The following is a 23,552-nucleotide window of genomic DNA, read 5'->3' as shown; positions in this document are numbered from 1 at the left end:
TGGGAATGTAAATTGTTACAACCACTATGGAAAACAGTATGGAGGTACCAAGGAGAAGTAAATATAGAACTACCATGTGACCCAGCAATCTACTCTTGGGCATATATCTGGAAAAATCCTTCAGTGAAAAAGATACATGCACCTCTATATTCATTGCAGCACTATTCACAGTAGCTAAGACAGGGAAACAACCTAAATGTCCATCAACAGATGAATGGATTAGGAAGATGTGGTATATATACACAATGGAATACTACTCAGCCATAAAAAGAACAGAATAATGCCATATGCAGCACATGGATGGAACTAGAGACTCTCATACTAAGTGAAGTAGATCAGAAAGACAAAGACAAATACCACATGATATTACTTATATGCAGTATCTGATATGCAGCACAAATGAACCTATCTATAGAAAAGAAACAAACTCATAGACTTGGAGAACAGATTTGTGGTTGTCAGGCGGGAGGGGGAGGGAGTGGGATGGAATGGGAGTTTGGGGTTAGTAGATGAAAACCATTGCATTTGAAATGGATAAGCAATTTGATCTTGTTGTGTAGTAAGGGAACTATAAACTAGTCACTGTGATGGAACATGATGACTGAGTCATTATGCTATACAGCAGAAATTGACAGAACACTGAAAATCAACTATATTGGGAAAAAATCATAAGAAATAAAAGTTATCAGAAACCTGTTTTTTCTATGAATATTCTGGAATATGAAGCAGTTTTTGCAAAATAATGGTTTAACTGTCTATGAATAACAAAAAAATCTTTAAAAGGCAAGGTTAAAGACCTGATTACAATGTTTCTGACAAAAAAACTTAACCAAGTTGCTATGAAATACATTATATGATAACTAAAATTAAAACATATATAATACCTAATATAAATATAAATTAAAATATATATAATACCTAATATATATATATATATATATATATATATATATATATATATATATATATCCAGAACCAGTAAGGCTGTCAGTGGTATGACATATCTTTTACTGCAAACAGTATTTCTTGCTCCAATGCCATGATATGTACCTTATATCAGCCTCAGATAGTTATGTTTCATGAGGCCTTGCAGACAGTCAAGATAACCCATACCTGATCAGTGTTGATTCTAGTCAAAATGAATTTCTGCCCCTTTCAGAGTAGAAGACATTCATAGTAGCAAACTTGACACCAAGTGGCTGACTGATCATCTTGAGGGATGCTGCCATATTTGGGCAACAAATGTGTCTAACAAGTTAGATGCTTGGAAGAAACAGCATCTAGATCAACCTAGAAAAGTTGGAGCCTGTGGTATTAGGCCTACGCATACCTGCATCCCAGCCAATACAGCATTTTTAATGTGCCCATTTTGCCAGCACTGGGGTGGGAGATGAACAAAGCTGGATGACCTCAACTGTCTGAGTCAGTCTGTCCACTTTGTTGACAGCTGTCCTATGGTAGATACTCTCAGGTGGACAGGTATACGTAATATAGCTACTGCTATGCTTAGTATTCCCTTTCGAAGATCCAGTCATATGCTTCTTCCTAAGATTTCCTAATCCCTAATTATTTCCTTTTTCTCTCTACAGGCTACTGACCATTATCCAAACAATTTGCCTCTACCTTGAATCTATAGCCTGGACAACTTCTCTTCTTATGCAATGGAAATGGAGGAACCTACCTCTCCTCTAAGGGAGGGTTCCTTCTTATTGATACCTTTCAAGTTCACCATGAGTGAAACTATAGTGGAACAGCAGTGATATATTATGGCATCAGTGTACCAAAATGACTGTTAAAGAACCAACTTGTCTTTTGAGGTCAGACATGTGGGATGAGGAAAAGATGCCAGTGCAGTGGTGATGAATGACAAAGAGGTCTGAACCCACTACTTGCTCAGCCTATCATGCTCTCTGGCTTTGCTCAGTTCAGATCTTTAATGTAATACCTTCCACTTCCAATGAAGTGCTCCTGGACCAACTCAACCCTATACTTATTGGTATGACAAATTCCAGTTCATGAAGGCAATTTTAGCCTCTTGGTCACTTGACATTCCAAAGGCAGGAGTTCTTTCTCTAGGCAGGGTTCTTACCACACTAGAAGTTATTGATATTATTTTTGAATAGCTTGTACTTCTCTGATGAAAAAGCATGGCCTTGCTCCCACATCTTAAGGATTATGATTAAGATTATGATTCTCCTATTAGAGAATTTCATAAACTTTCCATTAACTCCACAGCTCTTCCCACCTCAGAAATATCTAATACAATAGGTCTGCCAAGTCATCTGGCCCCACTGTCAGGGTGTTTTCTTCACAGTTTAGACTTTCTGAAAAGTCCATTCTATTCTGGGACCCATTCAAACTTGAATTCTGTTTTTCTTTGGACAGATGAATCTGGGTACAGGATCATTTCAACTGTGATAAACATATTATGACATTATTGGAAACATATTTAAACAAGGGCTTGAAATGCTGTTTCACATTCTTATGCTAATATTTTAATAATATAACATATATTTTTTCTAAATATAAGATTATAATTGTTTAATTGAAAATAAATTTTGTGGGAGTAAACAAGGTTATTAATATAATAAAAAATAAAATATGAACTTTTAATACCATTTCTATCTTTTGTATTATTGTTCTAATTTCCATTTTATATTTTATAATATACACAATTAGAATTGTGGTAAATCTATCAAATTTTCATGTAAAATATACATGTTTAGAATATACACCAAGTGATTTTACTCATATGAATATACAGCAAAAATGCTTTAGAATTTTTGCTCTGGTGAAGTAACCAGCAGAAGGAATATAGGTGAAATATATAATTAGATGAGAGGATCTTGGGGAAACTCTAGAGTGAAAGAAGAGTGAGATCAAGCAAAGAACCAAGAGGAGCACAATCATATTAAAAGAAAATAGAGAAACACTACCAATAATAAAAGACTTAGGTGGAAAAGTCAGGAAGACAGTCATGCAGTGACTGTTATCACAGAAGAGGGAAGACTATCCATAGAATCAAATGCAGACTTTGAAAATCTATGGTTACCAAAAGCGACAGTTGGGAGTAGGGGAGGGATGGAAGGGGGTTTGGGATTGACATCATGCACACTGATGTTTAAGGAATGATGGGCCAAGAGAGACCTGCTGTATAGGCCAGAAAACCCTACTCAATATTTTGTAATAATCTATGTGGGATAAGGATCCAAAAGAGAATGGATGTTCACACATGTATAATTGAAGCACTCTGTTGTACAGCAGAAATTATCACAGCATTGTAAATCAACTATACTTCAATAAAGCCTTAAAACACGAAAAAAAGGACTACAGCATGATTAACAAGGTAAGATAATGAGATGAACTTTGGAGCTAGAATTCAGAGTTAGTTATGACTTTACTGAGAGGGGTTGTGAACTGGCAGGTGTAGAATAAATAAATGCGAAGGAAGTCAAAAGAGAACTATTTCCAATTTAACTCACCATTTCATTTGTATTACCTTTAAGTGTCTCTTTATATCATGTAAGAGGAATCATCTGCCACACTATTTGCTACTCATTTTAAAATTAGATTTGCTCCTTCAAGCTTCCAGGCTTTGATCATGTGATTCCCTCCTACTATTTCTTTCCTCATGTGCTTTGCTTATTAAAATCCCAATTTATCTGCAAGGTTCATCTGAAATGACACTTTCATTTAGAAATCTTTCTTTTTTACCTGCAAGTCACTATTCATTCCCTTCATTATATTTTAATACAGCACATCTAGTCTTTTTGCATCACAGCCTGAATTGCCTGCTAATTGGCAATGGGTCTCTCTTCACTAGATTATGAGCTCCTTTTCAGGAGCATTTCTAAGACCTAAGAAGGTTTTACCCTCCACATTCACATCCTGCGCTCACTCTACCCACTGTCTTTTCTAATATCTCATCTTTTGCAAGCATTGGATTAAAGGTAAACAGAACTGAAATTTTAAAGACCACAGTGCCCATATTGAGGATCTAGCTCAGTTTGTTGGCAAGGTCCACAATATATACGACATAATCCGTGACTTGGTGACTTGAGGATATTTCACCAAGACTTTTCCATCAAGACACATGGTAGTCATGCTTGATAAGGTAGCAAATGCATTATAAGACAGCTACGTATCATGTAGATCAGGAAAGGGAACAATCAATTTAATTTAAAGGATCCAGCGAAGACCTCATGGAGGAGATCTGATTGGAGATCAAGAATAAGTAGGACTGAGAGGAAAAAAGTGTTTTAGGTAAGGGAAACATGAGTAAATTAATTCAGTAGGTGTACAAAGGAACATTGGAGTGGTGAACATGGCCTAGTGCCCTGAGCTGAGCGGAAGAAAGCAATGTGAGATATAAGAGACAGTGGAGCACCTGGAATACCAAAATAAGGAAAATGGATTTGGTTTGACATTAATTGAAGAGCATTTCAAATTCTTGACCAGGCAAGTGTATTTTTCCAGTCATTGCTGAGCACTACAAAGTGTCACATTTTGTTCAAGGTGTTAGAAATATGAACATAACAGAGAAATCCCTTCCCTCTTAAGCCCATATGCTAATGGTGGTTGGTGCATGGAGTAACTGATTATAAATGGACTAACAAATTTATATATGAAATACTGAAATGTGGAATGAAGGAAATAAAAATAGGGTAAATTAGATAAAGGAAACTGGGCTAAACTAAAGTGAAAGGAGAACCATCACAGTAATTCATACATGAGACTAAACTATAATATCAGAGATTTCCTTCCTTCTTTTCTTCTTTCTTTCTTTCTTTCCTCTCTCTCTTCCTTCCTTCCTTTCCTTTCCCTTTTCCTTCCTTCCTTCCTTCCTTCCTTCCTTCCTTCCTTCCTTCCTTCCTTCCTTCCTTCCTTCCTTTCTTTCTTTCTTTCTTTCTTTCTTTCTTTCTTTCTTTCTTTCTTTCTTTCTTTCTCTTTGTTTTTGTTTTTTTAGGGCTGCACCCAGGGCATATGGAGGATCCCAGGCTAGGGGTCTAATCAGAGCTGTTTCTGCCTACCTATGCCACAGCCACAGCAATGCCAGATGTGAGCCTCATCTGCAACCTATACCAGAGCTCATGGCAATGCTGGATCTTTAACCCACTGAGTGGGGCCAGGGATGAAACATGCAACCTCATGGTTCTTAGTTGGATTCATTTCTGTTCTGTCAAGACAGGAACTCCCGGAGTTTTCTTTTTTTTCTTTTTCTTTTTTTTTTTTTCCATTGCTGTACCCATGGCATATGGAGGTTCCCAGGCTAGGGGTCTAATTGGAGCTGTAGCTGCCAGCCTACACCACAGCCAGAGCAACGCAGGATCTGAGCCTCATCTGTGACCTACACCACAGCTCATGGCAATGCTGAATCTTTAATCCACTGAGTGAGGCCTGGGATCTATCCCACAACCTCATGGATACTAGTCAAGTTCGTTAACCACTGAGCCACATGGCAGCTCCTAATATCAGAATTTTCAATAAGGTTTTTGCCAGATGTTGTGATGAATACAACTCAGAGTAAAGTTGATGATCTGGTATCAAGCTACTACACCTTTTAGTTTCCTCTGAAATGCTAATCATCCCTCATAAACCATATTAGTCCCTCCACTAAAACATCAAGCGAACATGTGACTCTTTTCAGCTCATTTTAAATTTATGAAGATAGAAATTTAAACTGTGGTCAGGTATATAATAAGCAGCAAGGTGATCATCCCAATGACCTTAGCAACCTTAGTGGAGGCAATTTGCTGTAACCTCCTTGTCTCACAGGGCATCTTTAAACGTGCTGAACACTGAATCTCCCCACAGAAATATACTGATGCCAGTGCAGGGCAATCCCTTAGGATTTGATGGAAAATTTTAACTTTGTATTATAAGTGATGTAACTATTGACCCTATTGGTAGTCATCCAGGTTTTCATTCTTTTAATCCCAAATGTTTTAGAGACCAAGGTTCATACTCTGAAATTCTAAGACCTAAGGCCAAGAAGCAAACAGGAGGTGCTACAAAACATTTCTCAGTGAAACCTAGGTAAGGGAAATATTCTAATTAATTTTACTTTTACTATTAGCAGCCATTAATGTATATTTATCTGAATTGTTAAGCATCTTTTTATGGTAGCTCGACTTCAGCTATTTAGTTATATTTCTAGTTCTCAAAACTGAAGGCTATGTGAAACTAGGATGAGATTCAAACTGTAATTCATGCTAACCTTTTCTGATAAAGGTAGAATTTCAAAATACACAAATAACTGTACAAAGTAACTCTGTTAAATAATTCAGGCACTTACACTGAATATTTTTCTAACTAGGCTGAATAATTCAATGGGTTCTATTTAATATTTTAAAACAAGGAAATAAAATTGTAATCAAGGCCTTATTTTGATGTTTTTATTCTGGAAAAATAGAACTGTTTTGTCCATAGAATTTATATGACTAGACATATCAGTCATTAGTCTTAGTGGATCACCAAATGATATAAGAAGATAGCCTTTTAAAGGAAAAGAAAATTTGTTCTCAAAAATTGTATTAAGATTTAAAAGGTTTTCTCTTTTTTAAGTATTAGAAAAAGTTTTAAAGCATGAAGGCAAGATTACTTTTATTTATTAGTCTTTTCTGTGATATACTTCAAAATATATCACTTAATTGTCATAGAATCAAAAAAATTGTAGATGAGTCAGGTCAGATGAAAGGAGGATACGTCACTTTGAATATTAACAAGAACCTACTATATAGCACAGGGAAGTCTACAGAAGAGCTTTTAATAACTGATATGGGAAAAAAATGGATTGATGTTTATGTATACATGATTCGCTTTTCTGTACACCTGAAACAATGCATTTTATGTCAACTTATTCTCCAACAAAAATAAATAAAATTATATATACATATATCTTATTTATCATGAAACACTGTAAAAGTTTAACATATGTAACACATTGATTTGATAATTTGTTTATGGTAATATGATTGTCATTAAAACCTTAGAAAGCACTCTATCATGTCATATAATTGTTTTTCGTGGTGGGAATAATTAAGAAGATTATAAAAAAATGTATGTCTACATTCATTATACTGTGCTTTTTATTCCCGGACTTTTTTATCTATTAGTTACAGGTTTATATGCTTAAGCAACATCTCTCCAATTCTCCCACCCCCATCCCCTGGTAACCACTATTTTACTCTGATTTTACAAGTTTGGCTTTTTTGGAACCACCTGTGATTTATACTATACAGTATTTATCTTCCTAAATCTGACTTATCACAATTAGCATAATTTGTTCAAGTTCCATCTATTTATTGTCACAAATGGTGAACTATCATTCTTTCATATGTATATATACGTGTATATATATGAAATGGATGGACAAAGAAGGTGGTATATATGTGTGTGTATATAGGTTACACACACACACACACACACACACACACCTATGAGGAACAATAGGTATTTCTTTATCCTTGCTATTGTGGACAATTCTGCAATAAACATTGGAGTGCAGACATACTTTGATAACTTGTTTCTACTTCCTTTGAGTATTATACACCCATAAGTGTATCTAAGGGATAATATGATGGTTCTATTTTTAATGTTTTGAGGGACCTCCATATTATTCATAGTGGCTGAATCAAGTTCCATTCCCACCAATAGTGTACCAGTATTCCCTTTTCTCCACATCTTTAGCAATGTTTTTTATTTCTTGCTTTCTTGAGGATATGCATTCTGATAGGTGTGAGGTGATATCTCATTGTGGTTTGATTTGTATTTTCCTAATAATATTGAACATCTTTTCATGTTCCTATTGATCATTTGAATGTCTTTTTAAAAATGTCATTTTAGTCGCTCTGTCCATTTGATTATTTATATACTATTATTATTATTTTTTGTCATTTGCCTTTTTAGGGCCACACTTGTGGCATATGGAGGTTCTAAGGCTAGGGGTCTAGTTGGAGCTGGAGCTACTGGCCTACACCACAGCTACAGCAATGCCAGATCCGAGCCGTGTCTTTGACCTACACCACAGCTCATGGCAATGCTGGATCCTTAACCTACTGAGCGAGGCCAGGGATTGAACATGCAACCTCATGGTTCCTAGTCAGATTTGTTTCTGCTGAGCCATGATGGCAACTCCCCCTCTGTCCATTCATTTTAAAAATCAGATTGTGTGTACTTTTAATGCTGATTTGTATGAGTTCCTGACATATTTTGGATATTAACTATTAATTTATTAATGACGAATTTTGAATAATTTTCTTTGTAGATTCTTCTTCAAAATTTGTTGAAGAGGAAACTAATGAACATTGGTAGGAAAAAAAACCAATTTCATCCATCACAGGTCATTGGACTGGAGGTAAGGTTGCAATCAATAGTCTTCCCCATAGAATTTTATGGCCATTAAAAGAAGTTTAAGTCACAGCTAACCTCAAAATGCCTATAATTTAATAAAGAAATTTTTCATTCACAAATAAAAAAAGCAATGTAGGTTATGCCTAAGGCATTCTAAAATGTGTTAAATATACAAGATATATACTCAACACTCAAGGGCATAGAGAAAATGGAGATCAGTGTGGTTTGGGGCATTTAGTACAAACTTTATTAAGTAGCATTATATTTAAATTACGCTTTACATAAAGGAAGAAATGATTTAGATATATGAACAAAAATAAACAGACAATCAGAGAGAGACTTAGTGTTTACGGAAATGTGTATGACACTGGAAAAAGGAATAAAAGATGTGGAAATCAAAGGATATTTAATTTCTTATCTATCCAAGATTTCTGTCTTTAAAAGCAAGAAATCTGAAGTTGAAAATATATGGCAGCAAGTACAAATAAACAGAAAACAATTGGGATAATAAAATCGGATAACGCTGAATTCAAGGCAAACATCTTAAAATGGATTTCTAATGATTTTATAATTATTTTATACTGATAAAGAATAAAATTCACAGTGATGTCATCAAAAAACCAAACCAAACCAAACCAAAACTGAACAGACCTCTCCTTAATCTAGGCATTCTTCATGTAATTCTAAAGTATAATATTAACATACCTATTATATGCTTTTTTAAAACAAGCCCTTAAGTGGAAGCATATAAGACACTTTTAAACATTGGATAGATATACTTAAATTTATTTTTTAAATCTTTAATATACATCTTGACAATAAGCTTCTTTGAGAGTACTGAAGAGAATATGGGTACCCTAGATTTGTTCACTATACTTGTATAAATTCATAAAGACAAACCTTTTCCTCTGTAGAACTTCTCCACATAATTAGAAAAATAGTCGCCTGAATCCTAAGTTTCAGATTTGAGGTCACAGAGGCTGACATCTTAGAAGAATGTCTATCCCCTAAGAAGGCTGTGCACCTGTATCACAGAGACAGAGAAGCTGGAGAAGCTCCTCCTTGTGATGTAAAATGAAAAATTTGAAGAGAAAATTATGCACATTCTAAATTAGAGTTTTCTATCCCCATAATTCCTGTCTCAGCAGGTAACACAGAGATGACTGAGGACAACTGCTCCTTGACAACCGAGTTTATCCTCACAGGATTTACCGATCACCCAGAGCTGAAGACCCTTCTGTTTCTGGTGTTCCTCACTATCTATCTGATCACCATGGTGGGAAACCTTGGTCTGGTGGCACTGATCTTTACAGAACATCGTCTTCACAAACCAATGTACATCTTTCTGGGTAACCTCGCTCTGATGGATTCCTGTTGTTCCAGTGCCATCACCCCTAAGATGCTACAGAACTTCTTCTCTAAGGACAGAATGATTTCCCTGTATGAATGCATGGCACAATTTTATTTTCTCTGCCTAGCTGAAAGTGCAGATTCCTTTCTCCTTGCAGGAATGGCCTATGATCGCTATGTAGCCATCTGCAACCCACTGCAGTACCACACCATGATGTCAAAGAAACACTGCATTCAGATAATCACAGGGGTCTATGTAGCTGGATACCTGCATCCTATGATTCATGTTGGGCTGCTGTTTAGGTTAACTTTCCGTGGGTCTCATCAAATCAATCACTTCTTTTGTGATGTGCTTCCATTATACCGGCTCTCCTGTGTTGACCCTTATATCAATGAACTGATGATATTTATCTTTGGAGGGTTAGTTCAAATTTTCACTGTTCTCATTGTAATAATTTCTTACCTTTTCATCCTTTTGACAATTTTCAAAATGAAATCCAACAAGGGCAGAGGGAAAGCCTTATCTACTTGTGCATCCCACTTTCTCTCTGTCTCGATATTCTATGGTTCTCTTCTCTTCATGTACATTCAACCAAATCCAGTTAAAGAAGAAGACAAAGATATACCTATTGCTGTTTTTTACACTTTAGTGATTCCTTTATTAAACCCTTTTATTTATAGTTTAAGAAATAAGGAAGTAATAAATGTCATGAAAAAAATTATGAAGATGTCATAATGTTCTGAAACAATTTATCAGACTTTAATCTGATAAAACATTTTTCCAAAATAACGGAACAATGAGAAGTGGGAAATGGCCACTTTGTATATAAAAGATGAAATTACTAAAACAAGATTGATGTGTGAGTCAAATAACTTAAGAAGGGAGAGATTCTGTTAAAATGTATCCTAAAATGCAAGCTACCAGGTTTCTTTAGAGTAGACCTAAATATTCTTGAGGTCACAAGTTCTGTAAGGGTGTAATTAATTCCACCACAAACTGTTTCTTTTAGAGTATAATTACTTACAATTTTCAACAAATCCAACAAACACTAGGAATGGAAGAAATTATGTACAAAGATCACTTCCATTTAATGTTGTCAGCAAATTTCTGGATCCCAAGTCATAATCTAACAAACTCCTTCACATCTCATATTTTCAGAAATTAATTTCTCCTTAAGCAACACTTCGTGACAGGAGTAAACTATACATTTACATCTGAATCTCAGTTCTGAATTTGTTTAAGAGATTATATTTGAATATCAATTCATGAACAATATGTATTTTCTAATCAATAAACAATTTCTTCTTTATTGTTAGTCAATTTTATATCTATTGTTCTAAAATAGAGTGTCTTAATATGTCGGTTATTTAAAAATATATAGTTGAACCTGTTGGTAATTCATTGCAATCTCTATGTATTTGATATTTTCATGCAGTTTGATTTTAATTTTTGATTGTTAGTCCACCATGTATGATGTAATTCCTGAATATATTAATTAAATTACATGAATTCAATTTTTAATATTTCCCCTCTCCAATATTATTATTTGACTTACTTCTTATGTATACCACTAACCTGGATTAATCCAAATATATTATGGAAACAGGCATAGTATTGACAAAAAGTTGGAGGGACTTTTCAAGCAGAAATGAGGTAGAAAATATTGAATAATTTAAATATTTAAATAAAAATATTTACTGATCCTTACATTTGCAAATATGAAAGAGAGAACTATTTTACTGAGAATCCACTGTCTGCAACACAATAAACTAGACCTTTCATATATATTACCTACCAAATATTTAGACCTGATTTTTCATGTTTTTCCTCAGTAAAAACCTTATACTTTGAAATACAAAGGAGCTTGCTCAAGTTCTTCCAGGTCGCCGAACTGAGGTAGAATTTGAATTAATACTGTCTTTTCCCCCACATGCTTAGGAGATTAGAAATGGATATCCTTGTACACTGTGGCATTTAGTCTTAAGTAGCATTAGAAGTAAACTGTGCCTTTAAAATGGGCAACATTTTTTTTTCTTGGAGGAAAACAGGAATGGGTGTGACCAGAGTCCACATTTATGAAAATGAGTATGGCACTGGGAATCAGGATGAGGTAGGTAAACCATGGAATAGAATCAGAAAGCTGAAAGAACTACTGGTGAGAGCTTGTGGTATATATAGAAAAAGGATAGAAGTGGATCAAGTTACTGAGATTTTATTGTTATTATTATTATTAAATATTTCTGCTTTTAGGGACACACAGACTGCATATGGAAGTTCCCAGGCTAGGGATCTAGTCAGAGCCATGACTGCCTGCCTATACCATGTCCACAGCAATGCAAGACCTGAGCCACATCTACAACCTACACCATAGCTCATAGCAACAACAGATCCCTGACACATTAGGCAAGGCCAGGGATCAAAAGCACATCCTCAGGGATACTAGCTTGATTTTTTTCCACTGTGCCACAGTGGGAACTCCAAATTACTGAGACTTTAAAAACCACCCTAAAAATATGAATATATCTTAGAGGCATCAGGCACTGACACCTTCCTGCAGCAGAGTAATATGATCACATCTTTCAGAAACCTGACCTTGCAAATGGTTGGAAAGAGAGCCAAAGAAAGGAGACTGACTTCAATAATTCATACATTAGATGAGCATAAGTGAAAATACTTAACTCTCTAAAAGGAAAGGACTGTATATATACGAGCAACCCTTTTGAAAAAAAAAGTAACTTGTAACTGTTGGATAATAAAATGAAGGCTTATCTCCTTCTAGTGAATTTCAAACATGTCATAACCAATTTGACATCACCACTATTTAAAAGGTGCTTAATACATCTGGCCATTCAATAAATATTTCCCTCCATACATTTTCAATATAATTACATAAGTATATATGTAACAGACTTATTATTTTTAAATTTTGAATGAAATAGAATCAAACAAATTGAAATTTCTTGATTTTTAATTTCTAACATTGTAAATACTGAAAGGTATAATCCTTATAAACAAAGCTCTTTAGGTTCCTAACACATTTTAAAGCAGAAAGGAATGTTTATATAAAATTTTGAGAAGCTCTGAGTTAAAGGTTTTTACATCATGAACCCATTCCCTATTTGTGGATATTTTTTTTATCTGATGTGCATGCAATGATTTCATTTCCTTTTCACAAGGTAAATTTTCTCCACCACCTACCCCCAACACTTGGTAACAATGAATCCCAGATGTCTGTTAATGGAATACAATGTAGCTTATTTGGGGCCAATAAGAAAGAGGTGACTTTCTGGAAATTTCTAGGAAGTATGTATCCATTATTTAAAGAAAAAAAGAGATCCATGAAATACTCCTTTACGTGGAAAAGTTAGGCCCTTTATTTCAGATCTTTTTATCTCTTTATAACATAGGTGTTTACAAGTATAAATTTCTCTCTCAGCACTGCTTTATTTCCATTGTATAAATTTATGTATGTTGTGCCTTTATATCCATTTATATCAAAGTATTTTTTACTTTCCCTGTGATTTTTCTTTTGAAACATTGATTATTCAGAAGTACTTTGGGTAAGTTCCACATATTTGTGAGCTTCGCACATTTTTTAATAGCTTTGATTATAAATGGATGTTGGAATTTTTAAAATGATATAATTTTCTATCTTCATATGGTATGATCATATTTTTATTTGCCCTGCTGATGTGAAGGAATATATTTGTTCTTCTATGGTTAATTTAAATAGTATAACTCAGAAGTAGAGTTTCAGTTGGATGCAAAATAAATATGGACACCACAAGTATTTCTAGTTTTTTAATGATCATAACTTTTCCTTACTATACAAAATATCCAAAAATTATATTGAAGAATAAAGCTTTATGAATTTTAACTATATTGCAGAGTGAGTGAAAATAAAGCAATATGAGAATATGCAAAAATGTATACAGAGACATAAGAAACTAAAAATAGGGGCAGAAATAAACCAAATATCAGAATATGACAAAAGGGTAGTTTCAGATCAATAGAGAAATGATGGTGTTTGGAAAATAATCCTGTCACTGAAAAATAAGATTGGATCTCTATTATTTTATACCAAATTACATTTCAGATTAACAAAAAATGTAAGAATCAATAATGAATATGAAGAGTACAAAAAATATTCTTGAGAAAGGAAAGAGTTTATTACCAAGAGACTTAATCTACAGGTCATAAACAGATGAATGGCTTATGTGGTTCTCCTGATCATTTGAATTTTTTTCCCTCAAACCATTTCCCAATTTCCTCTTTTGTGTCCTGTTCTATAATCAATGACCAATGTAAATGCTATTTCCCACAGTCACTCTCTTTTCAAATGGCTTCTCCCTAGATTTGGACAGTGGGAAGCACCGATAAGAAACTAAAGAATGTGTCCATGTGGGGGACAACACTATTTCTCCCCCTTTCTTCTGCGGTAGAAAATATATCCTACACAAGCTGCATCTTCTCACTGCGTCTGCCTCCTACAGGAAAACTGTTCATGTGGCTGAAATCATGGGTTCTGTCAACACCACTCAGCTCCCTTTAGGAGCTTCCTACCCTTAGTAATCTTTGGACTGCATTACTGTTCCATGACTGACTATTTTTGTGTTTATAATACTTTGGAAATTTTACTAAATTAAAATTTCTTTCCTTAAGTAGTGGGCAAGGGCTTAGTTTTTTCGAGTTAATCCTCTTACAGTAACTACACAAAATGCAAAAACTTTCACATAATTAAAAAGAAAGCAGTGGGCATTGGAGAGAAGATGGTTGACTAACTTCTTGTCATGAAATCACCAAAATCACAATTACGTGCTGAAGAACCATAGACAAAAAGACTAGAACCTACCAAAAAAGACCTTCTACATCCAAAGACAAAGAAGAAGCCACAGTGACAGTAGGAGGGGCTCATACACAATACCATCAAAACTCATACTGCCAGGTGGGCAACCCACAAACTAAAAAATAGTTATACCGCAGAGGTTCTCCCACAGGAGGGAGAGTTCTGACGCCACACAAGGCTCCCTAGCCTGGGGGTCTGGCAGCAGGAAGAGGGGACTCCAGAGCATTTGGCCTTGAGGGCCTGTAGGACTTGATTGCAGAAGGTCCACAGGACAGGGAGAAATAGAAACTATACTCTTGGAGGGTGCCCACAAGGTCCTGTGCACACCAGGACCCAGAGAAAGAGAGGGACTTCATAGGAACTAGGTCCAGACCTACCTTCTGGTCTTGCTGGGTCTCTTGAGGAGGCGGGAGGGGGGGCAGCTGAGGCTCACTGTGGGGACAAGGACACTGGTGATGGTGGTAGACGGGAGGGCTCATCAGTGTGAGGTCTCCTGGAGGCTGCTATTTTGATACAAAAACCTGGCCACACCCAGCAGCCCGTAGGCTCCAGTGCTGGGACACTTCAGGCCAAACAGCCAGGAGGGTAGGAACACAGTCCCATCCATCATCAGGTAGGCTGCTTAAAGTCCTCCTGAACCCACAGCTGACTTTAAACATAACCCTTGGCCTGGCCCTGCCCATCAGAGGGACAAGACCTAGTTCCACCCACCAGTGGGCAGGCACCAGCTCCTACCACCAGGAAGCCAACACAAAGCCACTGGGCCAACCTCACCTGCTAGGGGGAAGACACCAGAAGGAAGCATAACTATAATCATGCAGCTTGCAGAACATGGACCACAAACACAGACAATGAGACACAATGAGTCTGCAGAGCAGTATGGTCCAGACAAAAGAACAAGATCAAACCTCAGAAAAACAACTAAGTAGGGGTAGGCAACCTACCTGAAAAATGATTCATCGTAATGATAGTACAAATGATCTAAGATCTGAGGAAAAGAACGGAGGCACAGAAACAGAAGATACAAGAAATGTTTAGCAAGGAGCTAGAAGATATAAGGGACAAACAAGTAGAGTTGAATAATACAATAACTGAAATGAAAATGCCCTAGGAGGGAACAAGAGCAGAATGAATGAAGCAGAAGCATGAATAAGTGAGCTGGGACGCCTAATGGTAGAAATCACTGTTTCAGAACAGAATAAAGAAAAAGGAACCAAAAGAAATGAGGATAGCCCAAGGGACTTCTGGGATATTAAATGTATGAACGTTTGCATTATGGTGGCCCCAGAAGGAGAAAAGAGAGAGAAAGGGCCTGAGGAAATATCTGAAGAGACAATAGCTGGAAACTTTCATAACATGGGGAAGGAAAGAGTCACCCATATCCCTAATTACAGAGAGTCCTATACAGGGTAAACCAAGGATGAACACCCCGAGAGACATAGTGGTCAAACTGACAAAAATTAAGGAGAAAGAGAAAACATGAAGATCAATAATGGAAAAACAGGAAATAACACACAAGGGAATCCTCATAAGATTATCAGCTACTTTTTTTTTTGTTTGTTTTGTTTTGTTTTTTTTTTAGCAGAAACCCCAAACCCTGCAGGTCATAAGGGAGTGGCACAATACATTTGAAGTGATGAAAGGGAAAAAAGTACAACCAAGAATACTCTCCCCACAAGGCTAATGTTCAGATTCAACAGAGAAATCAAAAGCTTTACAGACAAGCCAAAGCTAAGAGAATTCAGCACCACCAAACCAGCCTTACTATTCTAAATATGTAGCTATGAAATATATATAAAATTGAAATGAATCTGACAGCACAGATATCTCAAAGGAAGTAATAGTACCTCACCAGTTACCAATCTTGTAGAGTTCAGGGAGATTACTTGTCCTGGGATGGCTGCTGCCTGTCAGTTCAACTTTGCAATTCTTTTAGGACAATCGCAGGTACACTACGCCTAAGGCAAATTAATCTTACTCTTTTTATCATGAGGATTAGATCTTGGGATATATCAGGAGAAGCCCTTTAGCTCAATGTTTGGATTAAAGTATTTACAGCAAATGTCATTACTACGTATTTCTGGAGGTATAGGTCACAGGTTTAGACCTGGTCTCCTGACTCCTTTTTTTCCCCTGATGTATACCGCCAAGCATCAGAAAAGGAGTGAATGGGTCCCAATCCACATGCTTCAATTATTTTCCAATAAGAATTCATGTTACTGCCTACGATCTTAATTTGTTAATTTTTATTATTGTACAATATTCCAATTGTTCTGACTATATTCTGTAAGTTTTCTAAATTTTTCCCCATTTATCCACTCTTATAACCTAATACTCCCTTTCTAATATAAGAAGCTAGTATGTATTTCTTTGGAAATCATAAATTCTGTTTGTCTAATTAGTCTTTTATTTGAGTGAAATGGTTCACTTCAAGGAATGAATATAGAATATTATTTTACCTGTCAAGTCCTTTTTTAGGTTGGGTTGGTATAAAATAGGCATTTTCAATATATATAGATATTCTATAGATTTATTTTAAAAACCTAGGAATTTATATACATATTATTTCATTATATGTAGATGTAAAAGATATCACAATGCTAAGGTCATCCATTTTTCTTGAACACTGCTGCTGTTGGATGGAACCACCACTGAAATACTAACACAAAAAGAGTAGTATCTTTATGATAAATGTGTATAGATTTTCTTAATTTAGAGACTGAAAAGAATTCTTAGTTCCTCTCTCTTTTACGTAAATAGATAAACATTTTTAATCATCATTTTACAATATCTTGTGCTACTGAGAAGTTTCTGACAACATCATCCTAGACTGTGTTCAAAGATTCCACACAGTTAGGAGTTAGCTGCAATGAAACACCATGGGATATAGATATTTTTTCTCAGTCTGAGTTTTGAAGTAGATAGGGCACAGTCTTAATAGTATTTATACTGGGTATGTGTGAACACCTTTGTAGTCCAAGTTTTCTTTTTTAACATTGATTTCTTTTAATATAGCAGTTCTCAAGATTTAGTGGTCCTCTTAATTACTGAAAAGCTTGTGGAGGCACAAATTGTTGGATTCTGTCAGATGAATTCCTGTTTCAAATACTGTTGCTGTTGGTTGAGGACCATTATATATAACTAGTATTTTAATAATAAATTAAGTAAATATTTTAAAATCGATAGCAGTCAAAATGGAGTTTCTGCACTTTTCTAATCTCTACTTGAACAGTACTAGGTAAATATTCTAAAGATTTCCACTCTCAGTTTGGATGAAGTACCATGGACTTTTTAAAATACTTTTTTCTTATGAAAAATGGACTAACAGTGATGATAACCAATCAAAATCCTCTTAGGTCAATAATGTGAAGGAGAGATACGTTGGTTTCATTAGAAAAAAATAGTTGACAAGCTTGATCAAGTTTTGGACAACTATTTTCAAAGGAATTTCATATACAAGTTATTCTTTGTGCTATAATACTGTGATGATTCCCAGTTTGATAAGGCACCTTCTAAGTCAGTATCATTTGGTGGTTACAGCTACCAACTGCATCATGATAGTTCTATTTATTTTTCAATATAAAGAAAGAGTCTTTCTAAATATACAGTGTTTGTATTAGCTAGGATAATTCAGGATAGTACCAATAGGAGATACACACAGATAAAACACACACACACACACACACACACACACACACACACATCAATTAATATCTGCATATCTATCTAAAGCATTTCTTATTAGATTTGCTTCACATTTGCTTCTCATGGAAGATGAGAACACCGAAAATCTGCTATCTGCAAGGGAGAGATCTTGGAAAGCTGATGGTAATTTTAAGGCTTGAGAACAGGAAAGCTGATATAGATTCCAGTTCATGTCTGAAAGTCTGAGAACAAGAACATTGAGGGAAACATAAAATTGATGTTCCTGATCAATCATTTTCCACTGCTTTTCTGTTCCATTCAAGCCCACAATTGATGAGATGACATCCACCAATGTCATCCTTGGTGCCATCCACTTCACTCAGTCCATGACTTCAATACTAATCTCTTCTAGAATCACCCTCATAGACACAGAGAAATAATATTGGGAGTTCCCATTGTGGCTCAGTGGTAATGAACCTGACTAGTATCCAGGAGGATGTGGTTTTGATCCCTAGCCTCGCCCAGTGGATAAAGGATCTGGCATTGCCATGAGCTGTAGTGTAGGTTGCAGACATGGCTCAGATCAAGTGTTGCTGTGGCTGTGGTGTAGGCCGGCAGCTGAAGCTCTGGTTTGACCCTAGCCTGGGAACTTCCATATGCCACATGTGTGGTTCTAAAAAGCAAACATCAACCACAACCAAAAACAGAAAAACAAACAAAGCCCCCCCGCCCAAGTCCCCAAAAATACTGTTAAGTAGATATCTGGGCATTCCTAGGCCATGTCAACTGGGCACAAATTAAACCATCACAGGTCCAGCTGTTGTCAATGTGGCCACCATATAGAATTTCTTAAACTGTACTTAAACTTCAGATAAAAACAATAGGATACCTGGGCCAAGATGGCAGAGTAGAAAGACCTGAGCTCGCTTCCTCTCACTGAGATATCAAAATTATATTTATTTACAGAACATAATGAGAAAGACCAGATTCTATCAGAAAATATCTACTACAGCTGAAGGTGTAAAGAGGGAACCACACTGATACAGGGAGCAGAGGCAGAGTTACAGTATATTAAGGCTTACACTCCTGGACGGGTCATCCGCAAATGGGAGAATAATTAAACTTACAGATGTTCTCTCCAAGGAGTGAAAGATCTGGACTCCACATTGGACTCTTGAGCTGAGGTGGGGGGTTCCTGAACCAGGAAGTCCAGCTCATAACTTTGAAGGCCAGAGATACTTTCTTTCATGAGACCCAGAGTACTGTGGAAAATAGATGCTCCATGATTGAAGGACGTGTACTAAATCTCACATGCTCTGAGACCAAGGATAGAAACCATAATTTGAAAGGAGCCTCTGTCAGACTGACTTGCTTATCTTGAAGACACAGCTAGAGAGGCAGGAGCGAATGGAGCTAATGCTGGCGATGAAGACACTGTTGGCAGCCATTTTTGGGAGCTCATTCTACCATGTGGACACTGGTGCTGGCAAGTGCTTTTTTTGAATCCTCCCTCTAGCTTGTTAGCCTTGTGACCCAGCCCTCCTTTTGCCCACCAGTATGAGGCTATCACCTTACATCTGACAGAATGACTACCATCAAAGTCCACAAAGAGTGAATGCTGGCAAAGATGTGGAGAACAGGGAGCCTTAGGGTAGAAATGAAAATTGGTGCAGCCACAGTGGACTATAGTACACAGGTTCCTCAAAACCAAAAAAATAGACTACTTAATTATCCAGCAATTCTACTGCTGGTATATAGCTAAGGAAAATGAAGGTACTAATTCAAAAAGAATCCCGTTGTTCTTAGGATAATTATTTACAATAGGCAAGGTATAGAAGTAACCTGAAAGTCCATGAACACATGACTGGATCATAAATATATCATGTATGTGCATATATACACCCAATGGAATATTACTCAGCCATAAATAAAATGTCATTGTGTCATTTGCAACAACATGGATGAACCTGATGAATATTATGCTTAGTGAAATGTCAGACTAAGACAGATGTTATAAAATTCCACATATATGTGGAAGCTAAAAAATGAAACAAGTGAATGAAAATTGGAAATCTGAAGCAGATATAGGGATATATAGAAAAACTAGTAGTTACCAGTGGGGAGAAGAAAGGAGAAAGGCAAGATGGTGTAGGACAGGCACATTCTACTATGAATAAAAGCTATGAAATATTGCACAGCACAGGGACTATAGACAATTTTCATTATAACTTTAAGTAGAGTATAATATATAATTTTTTCCTTTTTAAAAATACTGTTAAGTTACAATGTTGTGCCAATTTCTGCTGTACAGCAATATGACAGTCCTACTAATATATAAAATTTTGAATCACTATGTTGCACAGCTGAAACTAATATAATATTGTAAATCAGCTATATCTGAAAAATAAAGAAAAGACCCTATCATGGTTATAATTCCACCTAACATGATATGATGTGCTCTGTTCTATGAATGCACTAAACCATTCCACAGAGAGGGCAAAATATGTACTCTTCTTTTTAATATATGATAGCTTAAATACTATGATATTTAATTTTCAAGGCATAATTATACATATTTAGTCACTATATTTTATAAGGGAATGATGGTATAAAGAAAAAATATCTGCTACACACACACACACACACACACACACACACACACACAAATGTATTCTTACCAAACTAAAGAAGAAATACTCGGGGCCTTTCTGTAACTGATCATATGGCACTTATGACTACTTTCTTCAACTACCCAATCCATATTCCCATCATCAAGCACTGCCCTTAGTTATATCCTGTCATCATTTCCAGATATTGTTTCCTCCTCTTATTGTGGAATGGTGGTCCATCTTCTCTATTTTCAGGATCAGTCACCTCAGCCAGCACAGTTACTCACGTCTTTGATGATTCGGGGGAAAGAGGAGCCCAAAGTGGCCGTCTTAACTCCCACCTCAATGGAATCATTGTGTGTTCTGTGGAACCATTCCTCCTTCTGGCTCTAAGTCCTCTAGGCCATCAGAGCATAACATCTGGGAAAATGAAGCTAAAATTATGCTAGTGGATCACTAGGTGTAACAGTGCCTGTTGCCACTTCCATTTCTACCATTGATTGCCATACCCATGATCTTAGCTATATGAAAAAGAGTACTATGTATTGGATGTTGAATCAAACAGCACATAGCCTTCTGAAGAACTTTGATCCTCAAAGGTTTTGTCTTCTAGGAAGTGCTGTAACTGAGTTGTAGAAGATCAGTCCAGTCCATTATTCTCTCAAACCAGCTGCTTCATAATTTAGGAAACAGAGTAAGATAGTCAATTTCATAACGATAGGGCCATTTCTGTATTTCATTTGCTGTGAAGTGAATTCCTTGGGCAGAAGCAGTGCTATGTCGAATACTATGAAGGTGAATAACAAATTCTCTAAGTCCATAGATGGTTTTTTTGGTCAGAAGGAGCACTTGCAGGGAAGACAAATCCTGCAAGTGCTATGGTAAAAGCACTATGGTAAAGCCTATTCTATTAAAATCAAACACTGTAAATCAACCATATCTCAACAAAACTTTAAAAAAATCAACCATATCTCAACAAAACTTTAAAAAAACCGTCCTGGCCATTGATCTGTGATTTAATGTCTGGTCATTTATCCTAGGAAGTAAAATTTACAAGCAGAATTTTTTTTTTCTTTTTTTTCACTTATAATGATTTTTATTTTTTTCCATTTTACCTGGTTTACAGTGTTCTGTCAATTTTCTACTGTACAGCAAGGTGACTTAGTCACACATACATATATAATTCTTTTTCTGACATTATCATGCTCCATCATAAGTGACTGGACATTGTTCCTAGTGCTATACAGCAAAATCTCATTGCTTATCCATTCCAAAGGCAATATTTTGCACCTATTAACCCCAAATTCCCAATTCTTCCCACTCCCTCCCCATCCTCCATGGCAACAACAAGTCTATTCTGCAAGTCCATGATTTTCTTTTCTGTGGAAAGATTCCTTTGTGCCATATATTAGACACCAGATATAAGTGATATCATATGGTATTTGTCTTTCTCTTTCTGACTTACTTCACTTAGCATGAGTCTCTACTTCCATCCCTGTTGCTGCAAATGGCATTAATTTGTGGGTTTTTTTTTTTTGGCTGAGTAGTATCCCATTGTGTATATATAACGTATCTTCTTAATCCAGTCATATGTTGATGGACATTTAGGTTGTTTCCATGTCTTGGCTATTGTGAATAGAGCTGCAATGAACATGCAGGTGCATGTGTCTTTTTTAAGGAATGTTTTATCTGGATATATACCCAAGAATGGGATTGCTGGGTCATATGTTAGTCCTATGTATAGTTTTATAAGGTACCTCCATACTGTTCTCCATAGTGGTTGTACCAATTTACATTCTACCAACAGTATAGGAGGGTTCCCTTTTCTCCACACCCACTCTAGCATTTGTTATTTGTGGACTTATTAATGATGGTCATTCTGACTGATGTGAAGTGGCACCTCATGGTAGGTTTCATTTGTGTTTCTCTAATAATCAGGGATGTTGAGCATTTTTTCGTGTGCTTGTTGGCCATCTGTGTATCTTCTTTGGAGAAATATATATTCAGGTCTTTTGCCCATTTTTCCATTGGGTTTTTGGCATTTTTTTTTTGCTGTTGAGTTATATAAGTTTGTATATTTTAGAGATTAAACCCTGGTCTGTTGCATCATCTGAAATTTTTTCACCCATTCTGTAAGTTGTCTTTTTTTTTAATGCTTTCCTTTGCTGTGCAAAAGCATTATCAGTTTGATTAGGTCCCATTGGTTTATATTTGCTTTTATTTCTGTTGCTTTGGGAGACTGACCTGAGAAAATATTCATGAGGGTGATGTCAGAGAATGTTTCCCAGTGTTCTCTTCCAGGAGTTTAATGGTGTCTTGTCTTACGTTTAAGTCTTTCAGACAATTTTGGGTTTATTTTTGTGCATGGTGTGAGGGTGTCCTCTAGTTTCATCGATTTGCATGCAGCTGTTGAGGTATCCCCACACCACTTGCTGAAAGGACTGTCTTCTCCGCATTTTATGTTCTCGTCTCCTTTGTCAAAGATTAATTGCCTATAGGTGTCTGCGTTTATTTCTAGGTTCTCTACTCTGTTCCATTCGTCTGTCTGTCTGTTTTGGTACCAGTACCACACTGTCTTGATGACTGTGGCTTTGCAATATTACCTCAAGTCTGGGAGAGTTATGCCTCCTGCTTGTTTTTTTTTTTTTTCCCTCAGAATTGCGTTGGCAATGTAGGTCTTTCATGGTTCCATATAAATTTTTGGATGATTTGTTCTGGTTCTGTGAGAAATGTCATGGGTAATTTGATA

At 36.1% G+C, this 23,552-nt stretch overlaps 1 protein-coding gene across 1 annotated transcript; it reads left to right on the top strand.

The window, feature by feature from the left end:
- Window positions 9,512–10,438, top strand: LOC110256356 (olfactory receptor 5K3-like). The gene has a single exon (XM_021069836.1). It carries the CDS (start codon window positions 9,512–9,514, stop codon window positions 10,436–10,438), a length of 927 nt encoding a protein of 308 aa, XP_020925495.1.

Source organism: Sus scrofa, chromosome 13 (assembly GCF_000003025.6).
Source record: "Sus scrofa isolate TJ Tabasco breed Duroc chromosome 13, Sscrofa11.1, whole genome shotgun sequence".
Lineage (NCBI taxonomy): Eukaryota > Metazoa > Chordata > Mammalia > Artiodactyla > Suidae > Sus > Sus scrofa.
The sequence above is the reverse complement of the archived record's forward strand: the minus strand, read 5'-3'. Positions and strand labels throughout refer to the sequence as shown.

Excerpts from the sequence above, each read along its gene's own strand:
- LOC110256356 (XM_021069836.1), top strand. The coding sequence starts at position 9,512 with ATGACTGAGGACAACTGCTCCTTGACAACCGAGTTTATCCTCACAGGA.